The 25,005-nt window shown below is 38.5% G+C and overlaps 1 protein-coding gene across 2 annotated transcripts; it reads right to left on the reverse strand.

Moving 5' to 3' along the window:
- Positions 1-1,637: 1,637 nt before the first annotated feature.
- LOC137261231 (uncharacterized) lies at positions 1,638-25,005 on the reverse strand. 2 transcript variants are annotated; one of them, XR_010954845.1, is made up of 15 exons: positions 24,872-25,005; positions 22,997-23,087; positions 16,214-16,428; positions 14,472-14,673; positions 13,781-13,930; positions 13,052-13,194; positions 11,843-12,080; positions 10,775-10,921; positions 9,821-9,967; positions 7,817-7,923; positions 6,581-6,779; positions 6,095-6,217; positions 5,792-5,962; positions 2,783-4,202; positions 1,638-2,704 (listed from the first exon to the last, which is right to left on the reverse strand). XR_010954845.1 is itself a non-coding variant. In XM_067798942.1 (14 exons), exons 1-14 carry the CDS (start codon positions 24,926-24,928, stop codon positions 3,943-3,945), a joined length of 2,250 nt encoding a protein of 749 aa, XP_067655043.1. In that variant the 5' UTR covers positions 24,929-25,005; the 3' UTR covers positions 1,638-3,942. The 2 variants fall into 2 exon arrangements, 1 of the variants encoding a protein (XP_067655043.1); XM_067798942.1 differs by having other exon boundaries at positions 1,638-4,202.

Consider the following 25,005-nt stretch of genomic DNA (forward strand, 5'->3'; position numbering starts at 1 on the left):
ATAATTTGTACCTATGTACAGTCTATCTGCATCATGGAAAAGACTGGGTACCATGTGTCAAGCCTCAAGTGGACTATGAGTGAATCTAGTTTTAGGCCACACTTTCAGTATACCAACTATATGGTGGTGGTGTGTATATAATCAAGTCTGGACCAGACAATCCACTAATCAACAGCATGAGCATCGATATATGCAGTTGGGATACAATGACATGACAACCAAGTCAGGAAGCCTGACCACCTGATCCCATAGTTGCCTCTTATGACAAGCATGAGCTACTGAAAATCAGTTCTTACCCTATCTTCTAACACCAGTTCAGTGAATGTCAGCTTTATACATGATTAGTGAAAGCATGGAATGTTAATCGTTACTGTTCAGAGACATCGTGGAAAAATCACCTGTAATTCATGATTAGTGTCCACAGATAAGAGGATGAAGACAAGCAGATTAAGGTGGCTGCAGTCACTTGTGATTACCTGGGTAGCCAGTCTCTTGATAACCCCTACACGGGCAGATGTGGGTTAGAATTGGTCTTCAGTAACCATGCTTGTAAGAGTGAGTGAGTTGAGTTTTACACCGTACTCAGCAATATGCCAGCTGTCTGTAAATAATCAAATCTGGCTCAGACAATCCAGTGATCAACAGCATGAGCATCAATCTGCGCAATTGGGAACCGATGACATGTCAACCAAATCAGCAAGCCTGACCACCCGAGTAAGTTGCCTTTTACAACAAGCATTGTCGCCTTTTGTGGCAAGCATGGGTTGCTGAAGACATTTTCTACCCCGAACCTTCACGGGTCTGCTTGTAAGAGGAGAGTAACAGCACCAGGTAGTCAGCTCCTGACTTGGTTAACACACATCATCGTGTTCCAACAGCATGGAACTGCTGAACTAGTGCTGAGTTCGGTGTTAAAACAACAAACTTCATAAACCATGAATATCCTGATTAAAATTGGTGTGTATCATGAATGTTTTACGTGAAGGTATTGGGTGGTCTGACTGGGTTGCTGCCCATGATTGTATCTAATTTATTATTAATGCTCATGAACTTATTCACTGGATTGTGTGGACCAGACTTGATTTGTCATGAAGATGCAATCTTGACTTTCAAAGTCAACCATTCATATGCCAGAATGATCTCAATCGACTTGCTTACATGGGCATATAGCAGATAAGGTTTTCATAATCAAATCTTTACTTCCCTGTAATGCAAAATAAAACAAACACACTGAAAATTATAATACTATTTACAAATGTTACTGAAAAGACGATAATGTGGTTTAAAATGTTTGTTTCCCTCTAAAATGAGTTAATGCAGTATATAGTTTGAATGCAAATTTTGTCGTATAAAACGTTAAGATTTTAGTTTAAGTGATAACAGGTGGATCAGAGGCAATATTATATTACATCTTCATGTTGACAATATCAAGATGATCTTCAAAATAAACAAACGCTGATAGTCTGTTATACAGTTAGTTTTTAACATTTTTTATCACATAATTGTGTGGGTAAAATGTCATTTAGGAGAATCTACAATATTTAAACAAACACTGATGACAGCAGAACAGTTCATAACAGTTCTGCCTAAAGACCCAAAGAAGCTCGTCATATTTAGCAGAAGAAAACAAACACAACAAGTATGTCAGTATTTAATAATTATACAGAACCTGTAAATATACAGCATGAAATTTGGGACTTTGTGACAACAAAAGTTTATCATCATGTAACAAAATCGCAGGATGCCTGCTAAATATTGATCTGACAAAATCACAAGTAAATCTCACAAGGTTGCAAGTAAATGGTTGTGCTTAATTTCTTTCACAAAGACTCAAATTTATAACACCTCTATGGGATTTGCTAAAATACTGTTTGGCTGGCTGGTGGAGAGAGCATGAGTTGATTTAGTACAACTCATTAATTCATTCCTACTTTTTAATTGAATGTTGTAATCTAAATATGTTATAGAATTTGGGAAAAAATCATTAACTTCCCTAAGGGCTGATAGTATTAGGGAGAGAAATGCATTGTTTTTATTTTTAGAGAAGTGTTGTGTGATAGAGAGTGCATTTAAGACCTCAAGGTTATTGGTTCTGCAACAGTACATGTAGGAACAGATTCTGAAATATGAGAAACGACCAATAAGATCACAGAGCATAGTGTAAGATGACATACCAAACAAAAGAGGACAAGTCTTCACACTGCCTGATTCACAAAAATGGATTATCACAAATACTGCTTAAATGAAACAGAAATATTAGCACTTTCCTGGAATGTTAAATAACTTTCAAAATAGAATCCACTAAAATATTAACAGTGCACAAAAATATCACAATAACAGTCTGAAAATGTGTGGGCATACATGATTTCAAAAGCTCTCTTGTCTCACTAAATCCATGTCTCTTTATCTAAGCTGGTTGAGCAATATTAACTAAAAGAAACTCCAAGAACCAAAACGTTACCATGGTTACATGTTTAAACTTGAGGCACAACCACTGTTACAGAATGTACAAAGTGCAACTTCAGTCTGTGTTAAGTGCTGGAGTTAAAAGTGCTAAGATCACTGGGATTTGGCTCTGGAGAGCAATGACAGAACATATAAAGGAATTACTGCAGACATATGTGCACTCATATAATGAGATTAGAAGCCAAGCGTGGTTCAGTAAACAAGTGTTAAACCTTATCTCATATATTCACACTGTTTCCTGAACCAAAAAAAAAAAATATGTGCAATACATTCTCCCAAACATAAGTATTAAACCTTTCATTTGAAGGTACCATACTTCCTCCAATAAGTGCCAGGACTCTCATAAGGGGTAAAGTAGTGGTTTAGGAAATAAGCGCCACGCCTCTAGTAAGTGCCAGCTACGTGATTTATAAATGTACTCTCCCTTTATGCAAAAATATATTCCTTAAGGAATGGCCCTTAACCTTGCCAAAATGCTCACTAACAATTAACTATGCTACACCCAATGAAGCACCCGGACGCCCTGGCACTTATTAGAAGAAATACAGTATACTGCCTCAACTATATTACATCTGGAAACTGTTATTTTGGCCTGTATTTTGATATATAATAAACATTTTGATCTGTTTGTATCCCAAACAACATGCAGTTTTAACATTTTTGCATTCTATCTCCTTTCAATAATTACTACATGTTGGGAAAAGGTTTCTGTTCATGAACACCGGGGTTTGATTGTAAGTGTCTCGTTAGTAAGTGTGTCTAGAATCTAAACTATGGCACTGTCACATTGATGAAATTCCTGAGTAATACAGTTTGCTGAAACTGATTTTGATCAAGGTACATTAAAATTCATTATATCATTTCACTGTGTGTTTCGAAAGTATAGTATTGTCATGGTGACAAGGTACTTGAGAAACACAACTAACCAGTTTGTGAAAACTGAATTTGATCCAGGTACATTAATATTGATGGTATCATTTTATTGTGTGTTTCAAAAGTATCCTGGTACACTGCCACTGATCATTTCACACTGATGGTGGTGACATCTTTAGTGTCCCTCTCGGATGTGACTGCAACCCTACTCACCACACAATACGTCTTACCCCATCAGTAGGTTAACAGAGCAAATGTTTGCACACATGGAATACAAAATGTTTGTACAATAAGTCATACATTTCAGTAAAACAAGAAAAACATATTTGGCAAAATTCTCAAAAATTGTCACCAGACAACAATAAAATATAGAGACACAAATATATTTTGAAGACACATGTCCCTTCCTCCCCACCTCAACCATATCGTCATAGTAAATTTTGTCATTGAATGATTGCCACAGAAAGTAACATTAAATGGGCAAACGCGTCACATTATAACAGTCTAAGACCAGTCCCACCTTTCTGTGATAGTAAACAACCTTATTCCATCTGATTACTCCATTAAGCAATATTCACTCACTCCCAAATTGCAACTCCCTATTTACAAAAATGTTATAAAGAACCTTGATCGAAAGTCCATATCATCAAGGACGTAAGGATACCAAAATATATAATTCACGTTCCACACATTGTTAAATATGTTGAAAGAGACGCCATTGACATCTTCAAGGGGAGATAACTGGTTCGGGATGGCAGACAGAGGTGATGTTGATGTCAACATGGTGGCGACAGGAACATCCGGGGAGAGGATCTCTAATCCCTTGGAAGCCGAGTCTACATAGTACACACCTTTATCAATTCCTGGAAAATAAAGTAGGAAGTGTTAGCTCATCACTAACACTTATATACTGGGCTGTGACATAGCCTGGTTCAGGGCAGCTGAGCCCTTTGAATTGTGCATATTAGACAACCCTAAGATTATCTTAATCACAGTAGCAGCAGGGGTGGTGGGGTAGCCTAGTGGTTAATGCATTTGCTCATCACATCGAAGAAATTGGTTTGATTCCCTACATAAGTACAAAGCGTGAAGCTCATTTCTGGTGACCCTTGCTGTTATATTGCTGGAATGTTGCTAAAAGCAGCATAAAACTAAACTCACTCACTTATATATTGTGTGTTAATTCATTGTTAACAAATAAATCTTGCTGATGTATGTTGTTTGTTCATGGTCAAACACACTCAGCAACATTCACCACAATCTCCGTATGATCGAGTGACGTCATGAGCTTCAATCTTCAGGGCTTAGATGACATGCACCAACTAAATCAGCATGTTTCTAATTAGTGTTGTCCCATGACATAGTGAGTGAGAGTGAGTGAGTGAGTGAGTGAGTGAGTGAGTGAGTGAGTTTACTTTCATGAAGCACTCAGCAATATTCCAACTATACAGCGTTGGTCTGTAAATAATTGAGTCTGGACCAGACAATTCAGTGATCAACAACATGAGCATCGAAATGGGAAATGGGAACCGATGACATATGTCAACCAAGTCAAGTCGAGTCAACCAAGTTGCTGAAGGCCTATTCTACCCCAGGACATTCACAGGTAAAGACAAAACTCTCTGTGAAGGTTAATATGTCCTCCTCTTGCACAAATTTAAAGAGGGTGCCATTGGGTAATGAGCATACTGTTGAACTTATTTCAAATTTTGGTATATTTACAAAAATCAGCTTAAACAATAAAAACTCTCACCGAACTAAAGGAACGTTAATGTTCTATTGTTGTGTTGCCTCAAACTGCAATTCCAATAGAATGCATTTTCTTTCACAGAAGATGACTTTTATTTATAACTTTCAGTTTCAGTGAGTGAGACTTTATGTTGCGTTTAATGATATTCCAGCAACATCACAGCAGGTGACACTAGAAATGGCCTACACACACTATACCCATGTGGTGAATGAAATTGGTGTTTCTGCCAGGATGAGCAAGTGCTATAATCAATATGTTGCCCCTAAAACAATTATACGAAGCCTTTAAGTTTGAACTTTGATCTAGTAAGTGATTATTCCAAATAATACACCCTGACTGACTTCCAGACCAATATAAGACATCTATTTTAGCGACTCATATTACATTAACATGTCAGGACCTATTTTCTATGAACATTATAGTTAGTTTACAGAAAACCATAGTTCAGAAAAGGCATATTTACTATTGTCAAAAGTTGCAGATTCATCAATTTTGCATCAACTGTGAACTACAACTTGAAATCTGAAAACAAATTCAGTATTGTGCTCAAGCATGAATATTCTTAAGAATTCTTAACTTTGATCTTTGCCAGTGTGCTAAGAATGGGCTTCTGAAGTTAGTAGGGCTACAAACATTTCAAGAATAGGTAGCCTGGTTTTTGTGTAGAGTCGTAAAGTGTGTGAAAAAGGTATCCTCGCTCACCATGTTGAGTTTGACTCCCGTTTTGCACCACGTCCAGGGGGTCAAGCAGCTGTCCCAGTTTGTGGATCAGCCAGCGATGGCCTTCTTGTTCCACTGGCTTGAAGGTCAGGAACATGGCTTCCGGCATACGTGTTGGCGGCTTAGCGTAGAACTGGAAGTCGACTGCTACACCTGTTAACAGCAATATATTGTCATTATCATCATCGTCATCGTCACCACCACCACCACTATCATCATCATCATCATCATCATCATCATCATCATCATCATCATCATCATCATCATGACTGTATGTCTGCCCACCTGGTCTGCCTTGTGAATCATTCTGAACGCTGTATCTGATGCACACTTTAGGTGGAGCACCGTAGTAGAATGTTGCCTCTGTGTCCTCAGGAATCAGGTTGACGCCAAACCTGCAGCTGCCATCTGAAGAATACATACCACATCACAGAAAAGACAACAAAACAGCTTGTAACTACTCGGTGTAATCTGTCACTGAAGCAATCAAATAAGATACATGCAAAATGAACTCGTAGTTCATCTGGAAATAATCAAGTGTGGACGAGACTATCCAGTGAACAGCAACACGAGCATCTATCTACGCAATTGGGATACAATGACATGTAAGTCAGCAAATCTGACCACCCGATCCCATTATTTCCTCCTTCAATAAGCATGGGCTACTGAAGACCAATTTCTAACCCGAATCTTCACGGATCGATTTCCACCTGAATAATACAGTGTATAATACTGGCCTCACAACACCACATAATAAAGGTACTTGATTACCATTGGCCTGATAAAGATCAGTAACAATGTGTGTCCAGTATTTGCTCTGAGCCCGGGTATTCTTGGTGATGTTGGGTTTGTAGATTCCCACTTGGAATTTGCCAGTGTTGTAAATGGCAGCAAAGGCGTCAAAGTCTGTCTGGTTGTAGGTCTGGTACACATACTGCCCTAGTGGGTTTGTCGGTGATGCCCAGTTTACCTGGAAACATTACATTTATTATCGACGGATTCCAATTGTTGCGTCTCTGATGGCAATTAAATGATGGTAGAAACAGTAGTATGTGTGAGTACTGATAGTTTAGTAATTGACTTCCGTTGACAGGATGTTTGGGTGTAGACTTGCAGTTTCATTGAGTTTTAACTCTTCACTTGATCTAGGTTTCAGGTTTCTTGTCAGCTATTAAAAGAAACTGAAAGAACTTATTTTAATTTCATATAAACTGTACTTTCATCTGGGCAATGAGACAATTCTAGGAGCAATTCTAATAGGTAGTTGCAACAGACTGCAATAGGTGGTTGCAACAAACTATCGCTATTACAATGGTAAGTTGCCATAGGCTATTGCCACTGCAATAGTTGCTTCCCCTCAAGTCACCCTGATTTAATAGGGTCAGTTTAAGGGGCACAGTGTGTGTTTGGGTGAGTGAGTGAGTGGATCAGTGCCTGTGCAACTGAGTTAGTGGGCTGAGGATGCATCACATGACAGAGTGGTTGATGGCGCAACAAGTTTGTTTGGGTTGTGGTTTAATGCTGCACACAGTGGTCTGTAAATAATCCAATGTGGGCCAGACAATCTTGTGATCAACATCATAAGTATCAATCTATGCTACTGGGACATAAAGACATGTGTCAACCAAGTCAGCAAGTCTGATCGCCTGATCGTGTTAGTCACGTTTACAAGCTTGGGTAGCTGAAAACCGATGCCAGCCCATCGATTAGGTGCAACACATAATCAGTGGATGGGTTAAGGGTGCATCACATCTCTGAGGGGAAGCAAAGGGTGTAGGTGTGGTTGGGTGAGTCATTAAGGTACACAAGTAGTTGGGTGAGTTATTAAGATAAGAGAATGACTGGGTGAGTTATTTGGGTAAGAAAGTAGTTGGGTGAGTTATTAAGATAAGAGAATGACTGGGTGAGTTATTTGGGTAAGAAAGTGGTTGGGTGAGTTATTAAAGTAAAGCGATTGAATAAGTTATTAAAGTCGGTGTCACATGATGTCCTTTCTTGTCAACTTACTCCATTTTTGTCCACCAGTGCTATGATTGATCCATCTGTAGCAAACTGGAATTTGTAACCTTGGTTACAAGACAACACGGCAGTGCGATCGATGACCTCATGGTAATCTGTAACAAGATCATTTAAGCTTAACAGAAAAAACATTGGAAATATGTACAATAAAGTTAAAATCACCATGGGGCCCTTTTTGTATACCATTTAACATTTGCCAATCAGTTAGAAACTTTTATTGACAAATATTGGCATATGACATGTGACATGTCAGTGAGATTCTATTTATAAAAGTCATTCTTTCACTTTTTGATCTGGACAACAGTAATGAACGGTGAAAAGTATGAAAAGTAGACCATACAGCTGACTGATTAGCACAACTGAGAGATCAGTGATAGTTAGAAATGATATCTCAAATGGTCTTAATTCCTTCCATGAGATATCGCTTGATCTCACTATTGTAACATCTTTTGTCAGGGAAAGTTTGAGGACATACAAATTTGTTAAAAATCAACAGACACAAAATCGAGGCTACGTACCAGTGAAGTCAAGGATGGAGGCTATGTATCAATGAAGTCAGCAATAGATGCTACAGACCAGTGAAGTCAATGATGGAGGCTACATGCAAGTGAAGTCAATGATGGAGGCTATGGACCAGTAAAGTCAGCAATGGATGCAACGGACCAGTGAAGTCAAGGATGGAGGCTATGGACCAGTGAAGTCACCAATGGAGACTATGGACCAGTGAAGTCAATGATGGAGGCTACGGACCAGTGAAGTCAGCAATGGAGGCTAAGGACCAGTGAAGTCAATGATGGAGGCTATGGACCAGTGAAGTCAATGATGGAGGCTATGGACCAGTGAAGTCAATGATAGAGGCTATGGACCAGTGAAGTCAATGATGGAGGCTACGGACCAGTGAAGTCAGCAATAGATGCTACGGACCAGTGAAGTCAATGATGGAGGCTATGGACCAGTGAAGTCAATGATGGAGGCTATGGACCAGTGAAGTCAGCAATAGATGCTACGGACCAGTGAAGTCAATGATGGAGGCTACGGACCAGTGAAGTCAGCAATAGATGCTATGGACCAGTGAAGTCAATGATGGAGGATATGGACCAGTGAAGTCAGCAATAGATGCTACGGACCAGTGAAGTCAATGATGGAGGCTACGGACCAGTGAAGTCAATGATGGAGGCTACGGGCCAGTGAAGTCAATGATGGAGCCTACGGACCAGTGAAGTCAATGATGGAGGATATGGACCAGTGAAGTCAGCAATGGAGGCTGTGGACCAGTGAAGTCAATGATGGAGGCTACGGACCAGTGAAGTCAACGATGGAGGCTATGGACCAGTGAAGTCAATGATGGAGGCTACGGACCAGTGAAGTCAATGATGGAGGCTACGGACCAGTGAAGTCAATGATGGAGGATATGGACCAGTGAAGTCAGCAATGGATGCTACAGACCAGTGAAGTCAATGATGGAGGCTACGGACCAGTGAAGTCAATGATGGAGGCTATGGACCAGTGAAGTCAATGATGGAGGCTACGGACCAGTGAAATCAACGATGGAGGCTATGGACCAGTGAAGTCAATGATGGAGGATATGGACCAGTGAAGTCAATGATGGAGGCTACGGACCAGTGAAGTCAGCAATAGATGCTACGGACCAGTGAAGTCAATGATGGAAGCTATGGACCAGTGAAGTCAATGATGCAGGCTACAGGCCAGTGAAGTCAATGATGGAGGCTACGGGCCAGTGAAGTCAATGATGGAGGCTACGGACCAGTGAAGTCAATGATGGAGGGTACGGATCAGTGAAGTCAATGATGGAGGCTACGGACCAGTGAAGTCAATGATGGAGGGTACGGATCAGTGAAGTCAATGATGGAGGATATGGACCAGTGAAGTCAGCAATAGAGGCTACGGAACAATGAAGTCAGCAATGGAGGTTACATATCAGTGACGTCAGGGATGGAGACTATGCATCAGTGAAGGATGTAAGATACGTACCAGTGAAGTCAGGAATGGAGGCTCTGAGCTGTTTCCACTCTGTGGTGACCTGCTCGGCCAACGGATGATCTCCCAGTGCTTCAAGGGCAAGGTCATTGAACTGTCGCTGCTCAATCCAAGACCATGGACCACGCAAGTACGAAGAAGCTGTGAAATACAGGGGGTAGCCCGATCAACTAAACAATCATGCGACTCTGTGCAGGTAATGTAATGTACTGATACAGCATATTCTATGTTTATCTCATGAGAAAGAATTAAAGGGAAAACGTTGTCCCCTTGTGATCTTGAAATGAAGGTCAAGGTCACTAAACCTGACCAGCACATTTCTCATACTGTGATGAACCGAGGTACCAAGTATGAAAAGAATGTAGGCAACCGTTCTTCACTTATTCCATTTCAGACGGATGCAGCCTAATACTATATCCCCCACTTCCCGTTAAATGCGCAGCGGGGTTCAATTAGAATACTTATTTATCCTGCATTACTCAGTATACACACATACTGACACAGAAAAAGTCATGACATTTTCAAACATTTTCTGTAATATCTTGTGCAGAGGTAGTTAAGGATCTCACTCTAATGAATCTGATCTCACTCTAATGAATCTGCATTTCAAGCAAACACTTAAACTACAAAGCTGTCCCACAGACTAATGAGTGAGTGAGTGAGTTTAGTTTTACGCCAAACTCAACAATATTCCAGCTATATGGCGGTAGTATGTAAATAATCAAGTCTGGACCAGACAACCGAGTGAGTTACAACATGAACATCGATCTGCGCAATTGGGAACTGATGATGTGTCAACCAAGTCAGTGAGCCTGACCACCCGATCCCGTTAGTCGCCTCTTACGACAAGCACAGTTGCCTTTTATGGCAAGCATGGGTTGCTGAAGACCTATTCTATCCCGGGACCTTCACAGGTACACACACTAATGAACACATGGTTACACCTACTCTGATTTTCAAGAAATTTGTAGAATACACTGTTTTCCCAATTAATATAGTCTCCGCCCAGGGCAATGCCCCAGGTGTGTTCTCCGAGCTTGGTCAAGAACCTGGAAGCGTTGTACATCCGTTCATCATTGGGGCAGCTGCTTGCATCTGAACACATGAGGAATACACATCCTTCAGCTAATTAACATACTTTACATAGAAACTCAAAACTTTTAAGTTTCAACCATCAAACGTTCAGACATTATCATTTCTCTCCTGTATATAACTGACTCTCTCCCTCTTTCCCCTGCACTTTGAGCATGCATGGATTACAGCGCATAACAAATGGCCATTATCATTATCATTTTATCTCTACATCGAACCAAACCTATGGTAGATACATATCACTGTTGTTAACTGATATGTGACAGACTTGGGGTTATCATGGAAACTATAAAAATCTCATGAATGTTATTTTAGCAATATTTTAAATAACTGACAATCCAGTGATCAACAGCATAAGCATCGAACTCATTAAGTGGCCTCGCCTGTGGGTTGCAAGCATGGGTTGCTGAGGACCAGTTCTAACCCAGATCTTCACGAGTACTACATATAGATGAATGACATGTGAGTATAAATGTTCCATTACTCAAAAATTTGTTTGAATCGTTGTTGATGGGTTCCAACCTTAGATTTTGTCTAGTCATAACCTATGGTTAGTGTGAACCATGCCAGCACCTGAACATTTCAGTCAGATAAACCCACGGTAGTGGATGTGCTACATGAGGAATCTTCTTACATGCAGTTTCTTCTTCTGAAGAATCATACCAGCATGTTTAAATCCAAAGGGTGTTCAAATTTAAAACATGGCCTGACTACTTCAAACTTAAGACCTTAACTCAAGGCAGATAACTCTAACGAGACATATTGTCTTGGGAAGCTTCAAACTAACCGGTTCTTTTTGCTCTGAATAATCATACCAGCACATGAATGTTAAGGTCAAAATGGTGATCTAATGTTGTAACATGGCCAGTCTACTGAATAAATGTATGACCTTAACTCAAGGGAGATAATTCTAGCAAGACATACTGCCAATGGAAGCTTTAAACAAGCAGTTTGTTCTTGTCCTGAAGAATGCTCTCATCATGGCACATTTCAGAGGATCTGATGCGGAGCCCTGGATCCAAGTATCACCAATCTCCTGAGTGACTAGGGGCAGGTTTTCTTTCACACTTTGGGCAGCAGCAACAAAATCATCAAAGGTAGAGGCTTGGACATAGGCATTAGGAAACTGTCCTCTAGCTATTTCATAGAATGCGAGGACTTCCTGAAAATTGAAACAGTACCAGCTGTATAAAATTGGTTCAACATATACCATCATCCAACTGTACTGGGATAACTATTGATACGGACTGATAATTGTTAATTGAATATTTATTAATATTGATAAACATGGGTTCCGTAATGCAAAAAGAGTTCTCATGAAATTGACATATTTTACAACACAGGTGAGAGAGGACACATTTGTGCAAGAAGCACTAAAAGAGACAGAGTTTTGTACATAATTTGGTAGAAATAATGTTTGTGCACTGTGTGTGTGCCTTGTGGTGATGTGGATTGGTTAAAATCTCATTATTGATGACTGGTGCAACTGATCAATCATTAGAAATAATTGTTTCGCATCATTTATGAACTTACTCTGGTAATTTTTCTTAATGCACAAAAACATAAAGAAAAACATGGAGTTCAATGGATTTGTTTTGCAAACTGCACATCTTTAAGGGATGACTAATAATTTAGGACCATAAATTTCTTGGGGTCTTTAAGATAAATTCAATCATGACTTGAAATGAGCTTGCAATGCTCTAGAAATGTAACACACAAAACCAAAACCAAAAGTTGTAGTGCTAAAGCAAAGGTGTTCCAGAATTGTTTGTGTTTGATTTTGAGACAACATGATTGATTGCTTGCGAACCAATTTATTTTAATTAATCGGACTACCACTACTGGCCTTGTGGGTGTAAACTAAAAACTTTATTTATTCATCACAGAATATTTAAAATACTATTGATAATACAATTTCAGGTTAATAATAGTTAATATTTTTCCCACTGACAACATTTTCAATCGTTCTAGCCAGTTCTACAATTTATCAAATTTTGTTACGTTTTAAGTGTCTGCACAGATGGATACTAAATCTGAATTATTTCCATATTTATTTTGATAAAATGACCAGAAGATTAAGTCACCATAGTAACATCATAGTATATTTCAAAAGGTCAAATATGTCCATGTTACCGCCAAAGACTCTGGGGGTCCCTGGTTGTCGCTCCTGAATGCGAAACACATGGCTTCATCAAGACCCTCAAATGTCACACAGTCATTAGCCGATAAGCCCTTTGGCATTGCTGGGTAGTTTCCAGGTGGGTCAGGGTAACCAACTAGAAACAGGGGAGACAACTTAGTCAACACATGTCAGTGGTATTTATGCTACAGTGTTCAAGTACTTAATGTACCACTAAGCACAATTCCAGCCTTATGGCAGCGGTCTAGTCTGGACCTTATAATCTATTTATTAACCTGCAAACCTGACAACATGATCCCATTAGTGGCCTCTTACAACACCATAATCAGCTGAAGCCCAATTTTAACCCAGATCTTGACAGGGCAAATATCTAAGCAATGGCTAAGTCATACAAAACACTAATGACTTGATAAATATTAAAGTTTCCAGCGTTTTGCTGCACCTAAATACTAACAGTGAGTGAGTTTAGTTTTACACCACATGTCCGTAAATAATCGAGTCTGGGCCACACATCCAGTGATCAAGAGCATGAACATCAATCTATGCAGACATACAGATCTAACAGACATAACACAGTGCCATATGAATAAAACAAATATGAGACAAAATTACCAACAAACTTGTGTTGAAAACAGTAGGAATAACATAATATACCCTTTCAATTTAACATTACTATTTGGCTAAATTGTTGATGTGGAAAAAGGCAAAAATCTGTTTCTTACGAGGATGCCACATTCCAATGAGGCTTGCATTCTGGTACTCCCAGCGGAAGATCTTGGGGACGGCAGGTGGTGCTGAACCGCCATTAACACCGACAGTTATACCATCGATGCCGTGCTTCGCATACAGAGGCAGCAGCGCGATTGACATTCCTGGAATTGTTCATCAGCACATGGCTCGAGCAGTTCTAGTAATCCCATTAAATCATCCACTAAGTCGAACTAGTTCTTGTAATCACTAACACAGTATGTTCTGGACATACTGCTCTAAACATCCGTGAACCCAAACATATACTGACTAGCAATAGAAACGTAACTCTGACTTTTCGGCACGTTCCTAAACAGAAGACACATGAATGCTTACTTTTATGAGATTTCATTTTTTTTAAATTGTTTTTTTTGCTCTTCAGTATAATTATAACTCTAGAAACACAGTCTGAGCAGTTTCATCACAACACTGATGAAGCTGGGTTCTAGGGAAAATGGTGTTGTTAAGAACGGATGGGCAGAAGAATTATGGTTGAGAGAACATCTTGCAAAAGTAAATCTTTGTTAATGTTAATTTTAAATTTCAACAAGTTACAAAACTACCAAGATTCATCTAGTAAATGATATCATACGCAGCAATGACATCTATCAACTTTTCATTTTCACAGTTCTGACATGCAATTATGCACCATATTTCTGCTCCTACCTGGGACATCTCTCTGACTGACAACACGCGTGGAGCGCTTTATTCCGAATCTCTTATCAAGATCTTCGCTGATCTGCAGGGTGAAATCCACCATTGGTGGGTCAAACATTTCATTGTTCATATTCATCGGCCCAGCATGCCATGTGATAATCCCCAACTTGATTGCTGCCTCGAAGTTACTCAGTTCCGTCTTGTTAGGGCACTGCAAGCAGGGAAGACATAAGCTTGAAGGGCATCCATACCTGTCAAAATGTTTTTTTGAAGCTTGCCTGTCACGTCAAAGGCAGTGAGTGAGTGAGTGGAATCCTGAGAGGTGAAGCCCCAAGGAATTTCCCAACCCCAATGGTTTTACATTGTGTACCAAAACTGAGAAGTGTTTTCTCTAACATACATACCATCAATGATGGATAATTACAACATAGATATCGATGTTCATTAAATGAAGCTACATAACAACAACTGAAGCGCACATAAAATCAATTTAAATGACAGTAACCGTAAGTAGATAATATAACCCCGTCACCTTCATCGGCCCGGTGGCTGTGCGGTACAACATCTGCCTACAAATCTGAGACTTGTGGTTCCAATTTCGCTTTGGAAAACATTTGTACTTTGAGCTTAATCTTGAATGATATTTTTCATTCAGTTGATTTCAAATACTCACATATCATTTGAATGTTGATGTTCATATACAGTTAAGAAAAGTAAAACCTGGGAAGCGGTCTTACTAATGAAAAGTACAATCTGGGAAGAGGACTTCCTTGTGAAAAGGCCAAAACAAAAACCTCAAATGTGGTTATCTAGCCTCATGTAAGAATGTGGAGTCCATGTGACTGATAAAATACCATGTACATCCATCACTATCCGCCAGCAGGAGTATACGACTTTTATACTCCCGCCGCGAAAGTCATATCACCCCGCAATGCCTCGGTGACGACGCGAAGTGAGAAAAGCGTGCATCGACAAGTCTTTAGTAACGTGCGGTGCATTGTGGTCAAACGATCAGCTGGTGTCAACATGGCAGCAAGTCGATTCGATGCGTGTTCTTTTGTTTTGATTTAGTGAAAACATTCAGGTAGATAAAAGCGTTATCACATCGTGTCTCGGGAAATATGGGGTTTTATCAGTCCCTCGTAAAGTTGTATTCCCCGAGTCGGAGAGGCTCGGGGAATACAACTTTACAAGGGACTAATAAAACTCTGTATTTCCCTCGACACGATGCGATACCTTATACTATTCTGGGAAAACAAGAGATGACCTAATATATAGTGATACATAACTATAAGTATACTTCAGGTTTTATAAGAGGTGGTAAATTTGTCTGGTTATGAAACAAGTGTGCTTTTGCCATTTCTTCTAATAATAGAAGATGATATCCAAACGGGGACCAGCTCTATCATTTGGTGCAGATCTATAGCAAATTACTGAAAGCTTTATATAGTATTAAAATCGCTGGGTTAGTGATATGTAATGTACTTTACAGAGGTCAACTGTGGATAAATTTTGCATAGTATTCAAGGGTCAAAGCGATGGAAGCATTATTTAGACCAAAACCAAACTCAGCCGAGCCATTTTTGAGTCAATATACTGACATTTATTTCTTATCTCTCTATATATATATACCATACTTAAAAATATCGGGCGTGTATGAGCACCAGGTTGGCGGCACAGACCAGGTACATGCTGACCAACCAAGAGTGGGTCATACACACCAGTTTTTCTCCGTACCCTATACAACCTACCTGTAATTGTATTCCAGCCAGCACCAGGTTGGGGGGACAGTCCAGGTACAAGCTGACCAGCCAGGGGTGGGTCATATATACCAGTTTCTCTGCGTACCCCATGATATTGAGCTGCAGTGCCACAGTGATAGCACGTGGGAAGTACACAGTGAAGTATTTGTTGAGCACATTGTTGATGAAGCCAAGTGTTGGGCTGATACCATTGAAACCAACATCTGTGGAGAAATGATACAGAAAATATAACTGCAAACTAAATAAATCAAAGAAAAAAGCGTAACACTGGGTTATATCATACAGGCCCAATATAAAAATAAACCTACTTGTACCCAGTGCAACTTTAGGTAATAACTTTGTCGCATAAGACAAAAACAGGTTGGATATGTTGCTCAAATAATGATACATAATATAACCTTGTTGCACTAGGCAAAACAGGTTGCACATGCTGCTCAACTAATGATACATAATATAACCTTGTTGCACAAGACAAAACCTGGTTGACAATGCTGGTCAAATGATGATATATACTATAACCTTGTTGCACCAGACAAAAAAGGGTGTCACATGCTGCTCAACTAATGATACATAATATAACCTTGTTGCACAAGACAAAACCTGGTTGACAATGCTGGTCAAATGATGATATATACTATAACCTTGTTGCACCAGACAAAAAAGGGTGTCACATGCTGCTCAACTAATGATACATAATATAACCTTGTTGCACAAGACAAAACCTGGTTGACAATGCTGGTCAAATGATGATATATACTATAACCTTGTTGCACCAGACAAAAAAGGGTGTCACATGCTGCTCAACTAATGATACATAATATAACCTTGTTGCACAAGACAAAACCTGGTTGACAATGCTGGTCAAATGATGATATATACTATAACCTTGTTGCACCAGACAAAAAAGGGTGTCACATGCTGCTCAACTAATGATACATAATAAAATAGTTTTTAATCTTGATGATATTGCTTGAAGAGTGAGTTTATTTTTACGCTGCTTTTAGCAATATCCAAGCAATATCATGATGGGGATGATTTTGATTACTTCGGGTCTGAACAAGATCATTTTATTTAACTGAAAACAATTCATGACATGAACAGTAAACATCATTTAATCCCTGTTCATGTAATCAGGCGTTGGCGTTATTTCAATTTATGAAACTCAGTTTGAGATTTGAGTAAATACTTAAGTTTGTTTTGAGAAATCGGGGCCAGAGTAAATGATGCAATCCATCTCCTCATTGCTCTGATTGGTTGGTATAAACATTAGGTTGCCATTGGCAGTTTCAGGTTGCACCAGTGCATGTTGTAAGTGCTTGAATCAAGCCCTGTTAAATGACATGCTCTCATTCAACAACACTGACATTAGTCCTTGCATCCTGAGTGTTTAAGCATATTTTTTACGCCGCTTTTAGCAACATTCCAGGTATATCCTCTGGAGTGGAAAGAAATGGGCTTCGCACATTGTACCCTGTTGTTAATCCACCCTGTGGTATAATGATGATAACAAGTGAGCCAGTTGAAATTCAAGGGACCTGGGAGTGGGATGTTTAAGAAATACAAACTATCATCAGTGTATGAAACTCCTCAAACACCCAGCAAGACCATGGGCTGACAACTGAAAAATGTTGCTGGCCCTGTTAACATGTAGCCAGCCTTGTATTTAAAATACAAAACTGAGAAAACCGTTAAAAAAATTAATTAATATATTGATGTATAATTGTTATATACTATCAGAAAAGATCAAAACTGTTTATTGGCTGAAAGCATTCTCCAGACCAATCACATTTAGTGTTAGATAAATTGGGTGGAAGTTATGGTTTGAATGAAGAGACATCGTCTAGCTACCAAATTTGTAAATCATTTTTGAAATATTTCTTGTAGTCAATGACATGGTCAAATGTATACCTTATAAAGTGCATTGGTCCACAGGGCTGGTTATAAACATGATAAAATAAAGTTGTAAGCCCGTCATATAACCAACAAGCAGCAGGCCGCCGTGCAGACGCTATTTCATACACTGCTATCATCATTCAAAATACAAACATTTATCATTCAAAACACCCGGGAAGATGTGGGTCTTCAGCAACCAATGATTGTCGGAAGTGGCGACTTACAGGATCATGTGGTCAGGCTTGCTGACTTGGTTGTGGTGTTAATTTGGTCCCATGAGGCTGATCCATTACGATATATGTAGTAGAATTACATATGTGGCATGCAACATTCAACACTGAATAGATGCAAGGTGTCATTAGTCATCCTGGTTGTCCTAATTAAAACTGATGTCACTACCATCCCAGACAGAGCACAGCACACCTGATAGGTTGTGGTGTTCCGATAATCCAAAATAATTGAAAATAAATCAAAAGGAGGGTAAAAAATATTTAGCGATTTCCAGTCTAAGTAAACTTATCCTCAGTAATTTTCGTTACACTCCACCACTGAGTCTAACAAAACCTTACGGGAGGTTACCTTTGAGATTGACCATACAGAACACAGCTTACCAAATCACGAAAGTGCACATTCGCACATCCCGTATGACCTTTTTGTCTCGAAAAGGTTCGTACCCGAACGATTCTGAATGGTATTTAGTGTACGATCACTTCCGGGTGATGCACACGACGTACGTACAGCCATGACAACGGTGAGTAAACAGTCGCTGAAAATAGTGTTTTTGACAATATTCAAGGATGTTATCTTGCGGAAATATTAGCTAATGGTAGCCATGTCATCAGAAACCCCAAAGCGTATATACTGCAGGTCAAATAATTGTGTTATATGCGGATTTTTCTTTGTGGAGAGATCTGTGCCGGTGACCTGAATATTTTGAAAGTCCCTCCGATCCCTAAATAGTAGGGATTCTATTTAATCATCTCACACTTGACTGGACTGTCATTAGTTGCTCAAAGGTTACCTGACGCGACCTTCTACTCGGTTTTGTAAGACTCAGTTGTGGAGTGTAACGAAATACACTGAGACGAAGTTTACTTAGACTGAGCGATTTCAAGAGAAAAATATTTTTGAATAATCAGAATTTTGTTGACTTACTATAACACACTTGAATAAAGTAAACTAACCACTGAATTTGACAAATATTAACAAACAAACAACTGTGTTAAACTATGTGCTTTGTATTCATAGATTTATATTCGTCACTACTGTAAATATTACCAGACCTGTCTATGAATACATTTCACATCTATTGCGAACATAACTTTATACACTGATACATATTTGTTGTACAAAGACACAGAACAATTAAAATAGCATTAATTAGGAAATAAAAAGGGAAAACCCTCAAAATTGGTGATTACATTAAAAATGTATATATTTCGATTATAATTGATAATTGTTACACACAAATCCTCCAATAATAGATAGTCGGAGTGTACGGAGGGAAAAACTGACAGTATATCCCTTATTAAAGACTGATTTTTATCAAAACAAATACATAATGCTAGTTATCTTTCATCACTGTTACCTGTTGGCATATGAGGTAGAATTAATTACTTCTGTCATGACTGACCACATATTTCAAGAAAACAACTTCCCTTAGTTTCCTTTTTTTGTCTAGAAACAGACTACAAAACTCTACTTTAAAACAATTCCACAAAATATCAAATTGTCTCACAAAAGGTCCCAAACAAATTCAGGCATGGAAATAAATTTGTAATTGCTTCTGTACTCCGGTACAGTGGCACTTGTAAAATTCATTTGCCCTGATAATTTTTCAACTACATCTGACAATTTTCTAGTTGATTTTTTTAATAAACAACATAATTACAAACTAACACTGGAAATTTGTCCAGATAAAACCAGATACAAATTGGTTTGTGCAAATAAAACGAAAGGAAAAAAAACAAACAAAAAAAACCCCAGTGGACTGAGATGTCAGGCAATGGGTTATTTCCACCCCTGATATCCCTTGAGTAGGTGTGCAACCAGCCTCCACACCTTTGTTTCACCCAGTAACACAGACACACTGGAAGATAAATCTTATTTCTCTTAGCTCTCAAAGAGCACAAGTCATTGTACTATCTGTCAAAGAATTCACACCCCGACCTAGTCCATCAGATGAGCATAGATATCAACAGTAAATGCTCCATTATCTTCACATTGCTGTTACATATCTGTAGCAAGTCAGTGGTACTAGTTCAGAAGTTTATGTCCATTGATAACCCGGTTATCACAAACAGATTATCAAACTGAGACATAATTACTGCTGACACATATTTACATATATAAACATACAGTCATCCCTCGCCATAACGCGGGTCTTGGGGTCCACGGATGACCCCCGGCGTTATTAGACATCCGCATTATAGTACCTATTACACAATGTGGAACAAAGGCCGAGTTAGATCGTATATTCCAAGGACAGAACAAAACTGCAGTTTCGTGAATTGGGTCCAGTAAAAATATATCCTATCGTTGAAGGTGAAAATAACTTTGAAAATGAAAATATATATATGTATGGGAAACTTTGCAATCAAAAATCACTACCTGTTATCAAAGACATATATTCACATAAATATACGTCTTTGTTGTTTATGATTCAACTAAGCTGGAAATAGCGATCAGCTGTGCACAGATGTTTTGGTCCAGTGCACCGGTGATTCAGCTAAAAACGATCCGATAATATTACATCAAAGAACTTCTATTCCATTATCAGAATATTTCACATATTAAGCTGTTATTGTAACAGATTATTTTACATTGCTATCTGGCTAGTATATAATGCGAGTTTTCTGCAAACATATTTAACATAACAATGAACACAGGCCGTTACCTGTCTTGATACAATTTACGTAGGCGACAGTTTGACATGTCAAAGCTGATTTCCTGCGATACTTGCAACTTGTAAAAAACCCAAAATTTTGCCCATTTAATTGTTGGAACTGACAATAAGTCAGGGGTGACCAGTCAGTGGTTGGCACTGCCATTTTGTTTCACTTGCATGCAGGCTATGACATGCATTCGGAAAAACATTGTGAATTCAATGACACACAATACACACAATTGATGCTCAAAAGATGACACTCTAAGCTTGTGAATGCTTTTACTGGTGTCAGCTCAAAATTACCATCTAAAACTGTGTTCCACAGGAGATATCGCTTATTTGATCAGATGATATCTCCTTGGAGATATTGTTTTGACAGTAGACTTTGTGCAATGCCCTGACAATGCTATGACGTCATGAACTATGCTATGCCATGACATTGTTGCACTGCAAATCTAATAGCATTGCTGTGATCAGAGATGTACATTTTTCATTGCAAACTAATGAAGAATGATTCTGATCTTGTTGATAAAGGTAAAAATATCCTTGGTATTTGTTTCTTCATTGACTCACATTGACATATTTGATATTAGTAGACACTTGGGTGAGATTCTCAATATTGCACACCATAAAAAACTACATAATTCAGAAGTCTATGTGAAAAATCAGTGTTCAGAAGATATTTTGTAATTGAAAATCAGAGTAACACTGCAAAAATCAGTTGTTGGTATCTCCGTAAATGTATGCTAACAAAGCCATCATAAACATCACAGATACTGAAAAGTCCCTGTGATTGTCAGCTGCACTTGACGACTGTAGACCCCACCTCTATGCAAGACAGAATGGGAGTGTAGATCAGTATATCTAAGCTCTTGGGTTGGAATTGGTTAAAATATCATAAATGATGATTGGTACAACTGATCAATCATCGAAAATAATTGGTTAGATTAATTAATACATGTTTTACAGTTACGTTTGTTAATTCACAAAAATAAAGAAAAAACATATGTCTTTCGTTTTTATTTCAAATTGCACAAAATGCATTTGCAAATTTTACAATTACTTTATTAAAGGATGACTAGAATGATGGGAACATAATTTTTTTTTTAGATTTCATTCATTTGGGAACATAAATTATTTGGAGTCTTTGAGAGACTTTCAGTCATGACTTGGAACGAATTTGTAGTGCTTAGTACTTATGAAATGTAACAGACAAGACCAACCTTGTGAAAAATGCTGCTAATAAAAACAAGAGTTCACAAATTGTTTGTGTTCATTTAGGAGAAGGCATGATTGACTGCTTTGTCGTTTAGTCACTACAACCAATCTTCGATTATTTCAGTTAATCGGACCACCACTACTGTGCTCACTATATTGCATGTCTGCTACAGTCGTACAAAATGGGTATGTAAAATAGTTCCCTGTACCACTGTCTTGCTTGGTGACAGTATAAGGAAATTTCCTGAAATGTCACATCATTATCAGATACGTCCTAGAGAAAGAAGTCGTCATCCATTAACATGACAAACATTATAAAATTTAAGCCTTCACTGTATTGACGTATATTTAGTGATATTCACAGCCAACAATGCTAAATGTATAATTTACTGCCATCAATTTTAGCATACATTTGTTTTCTATAATGCTTCAAGGTCTTAAAGTTTGACCATAAGAAAACAAAAAAATCAATTTTTTTACAGTTAGCCAATCAGGTAATTTAATAGCATAAACTTGATTAAATGCAAATTTTGATAGAAACTTATATCAGTACAAAAACAGAGTATAGTACCAAAATGTTTTCTCAACTAAGAATGTGAAATACACAAAATACACTTTTCACATTTGGACCATTTTCAAAAAGGCAGTGTGTATTCATAATCATACAGAAGAACTAACATTGTTACAAACCAATATATCAATATCAAATTTTCTAATCAACAACACCTCTACATGTCATTGTTGACTTTTAGTATTTGCCAGATGGTACTTACCTAGGTGGTTCATGAATATCAGATGTACTTTCTTGATATCTTTGGGATCAGCATCTCTTGATGATACAGGAGCTTGGCTGCTCACTAACACCTGTGGAATAATCAACACTCAAAACACATGCTGCACAAGACAGTCTACACTCACTACAGTCCAAAACGGGTTATAATGCCCTATGGTGCCAGAACAGATCTTTCCATTTTTTAAAATCCCTTATTATAAATAATAATGCCATACCAGATACATGTATAACATCCCAGATTGCCTGAACTGATAGTTCTACTGTTAAAAAACCCTCATTATAATGCCAAAAGTTGCCAGAGCAGGTTTTTTCACTGATCCCTTGTTATAAACTGGCCAAAAAACTGATGTCAGCTTCTCCCAGAACAAATGATCCAATTTCCTGCTTCTCACACCCACTTCCTTGTGCCGGGTGGTCAACCTCAGCCAACTAGCTGCTATATGTGGGTGATTATTTAGTAAATGGGCCAGGTTAATTGAGTTGTTATATATTTTCCATAGCCAATTAAGAGTTAATCCTTCAGACCTATTTCACTGGTGATGGTTTCACAATGATTGGCTTAACTCAAATAAATCTAGCAAACTCACAGCTCTCAGACTGAGAGAAGAAAGTCACTGCTCCAACAAACAATGATTGAGTGAGTTTAGTTTTATGCCACTCTTTGCCGGTCAGCTCACTGAAGTGCTTTGATACTGCTGGGGTGCAGTCGCACGCACTTTCAACAAAAGGTGAGTGAGTTTGGATCTACGCAGCAGTTAACAATATTCCAGGAATATCACACTGAGGGACACCAGAAAATTGAGAAATGGGCTTCTCACACTGTACCCATATAGGGAATTGAACCTGGATCTTCACCATATCAAGTGAAGGCTTTAACTACGAGGCTTTCCTACTGCCTCAGCAATGTCAGTCAGTTGAACGGGGCAAACTACATATGTTTTGGTTTTGGACTGCAGAATATGGAGTCGTCTGCTGTGTAGGGTACAGGGTAGTTTTCTGTATTTTTATGCTTTTTAGGGTACATTTGAAGATTTCTGTACACAGAAATGTACCTGGGGTACATATCTGTAGTACTCATTCCAACAAAAACCCCTTCCCCCTTCCCATGTTGTATGGGAAGACATACAAGAACAAAGATTGAACTTGCTGTCCTTAAAAATCATGATATTGGCACTGGTCCTATACGACCAGGAAGTAGAAATCTTAAGGGGCTTATTCAGTGTCTAAATGTAGTTTTCACTATACAATTTGACCACAACATAAATTAATAAAATCAACAAGCAGTCTAGGCCAGTTGTAGGAGATCAGTGCCCCTTTACAGTAGTTCATTAAAAGTCACGTGTCCAGGAAACATTTACCCAGAGTACACTTTTCTAGTTTCACATGTTAAATTTCCCCATTCCTCATTTCTGTTTCTGTACAATACACATAAGTGTTCAGAATGACTGAACCTGGGACTTTGAGCTCAATGCAAAGTTTCATCTTAACGTAAGTTCCACAGGTAAACAACATAAGACAGAACTTATGGATAAAAACATATTCGATACACCATTAATTCGGCGTTTCTGTACAGACCCATATACACCATTTTCAGTCCAGTCGTGCTAGACAGGAAATTTATAAGGATTTGACATGCAGTTATTTATACCTACTAGGAAATATCAAAGACTGGTTATGTTATATGTCTGTGATTGTTTTCACGTTACATTAACAAATAAGATCCCTTTCAGCTGAAATGTCAAACTCAAGTGTCAAATTAAATAATAAATAATATTTGAAGATTTAGCCGAGGTTATATATGACGATTGGTAGTTCAGCATACACAATTATCAATAACTGTAACAAAAATCCTTACCAAGCAAAATGCTATGCATAAACATGTCTTCATCAGAAATGACATTTTATATAACATCTCCGATGAGCGACCAACAACGAACACAATATCAGGCGCTTGGTCATGTGCTTCGTGTTTCTTTCGTTTCAATTCCG

This window comes from Haliotis asinina, chromosome 14 (genome assembly GCF_037392515.1).
Source record: "Haliotis asinina isolate JCU_RB_2024 chromosome 14, JCU_Hal_asi_v2, whole genome shotgun sequence".
NCBI lineage: Eukaryota > Metazoa > Mollusca > Gastropoda > Lepetellida > Haliotidae > Haliotis > Haliotis asinina.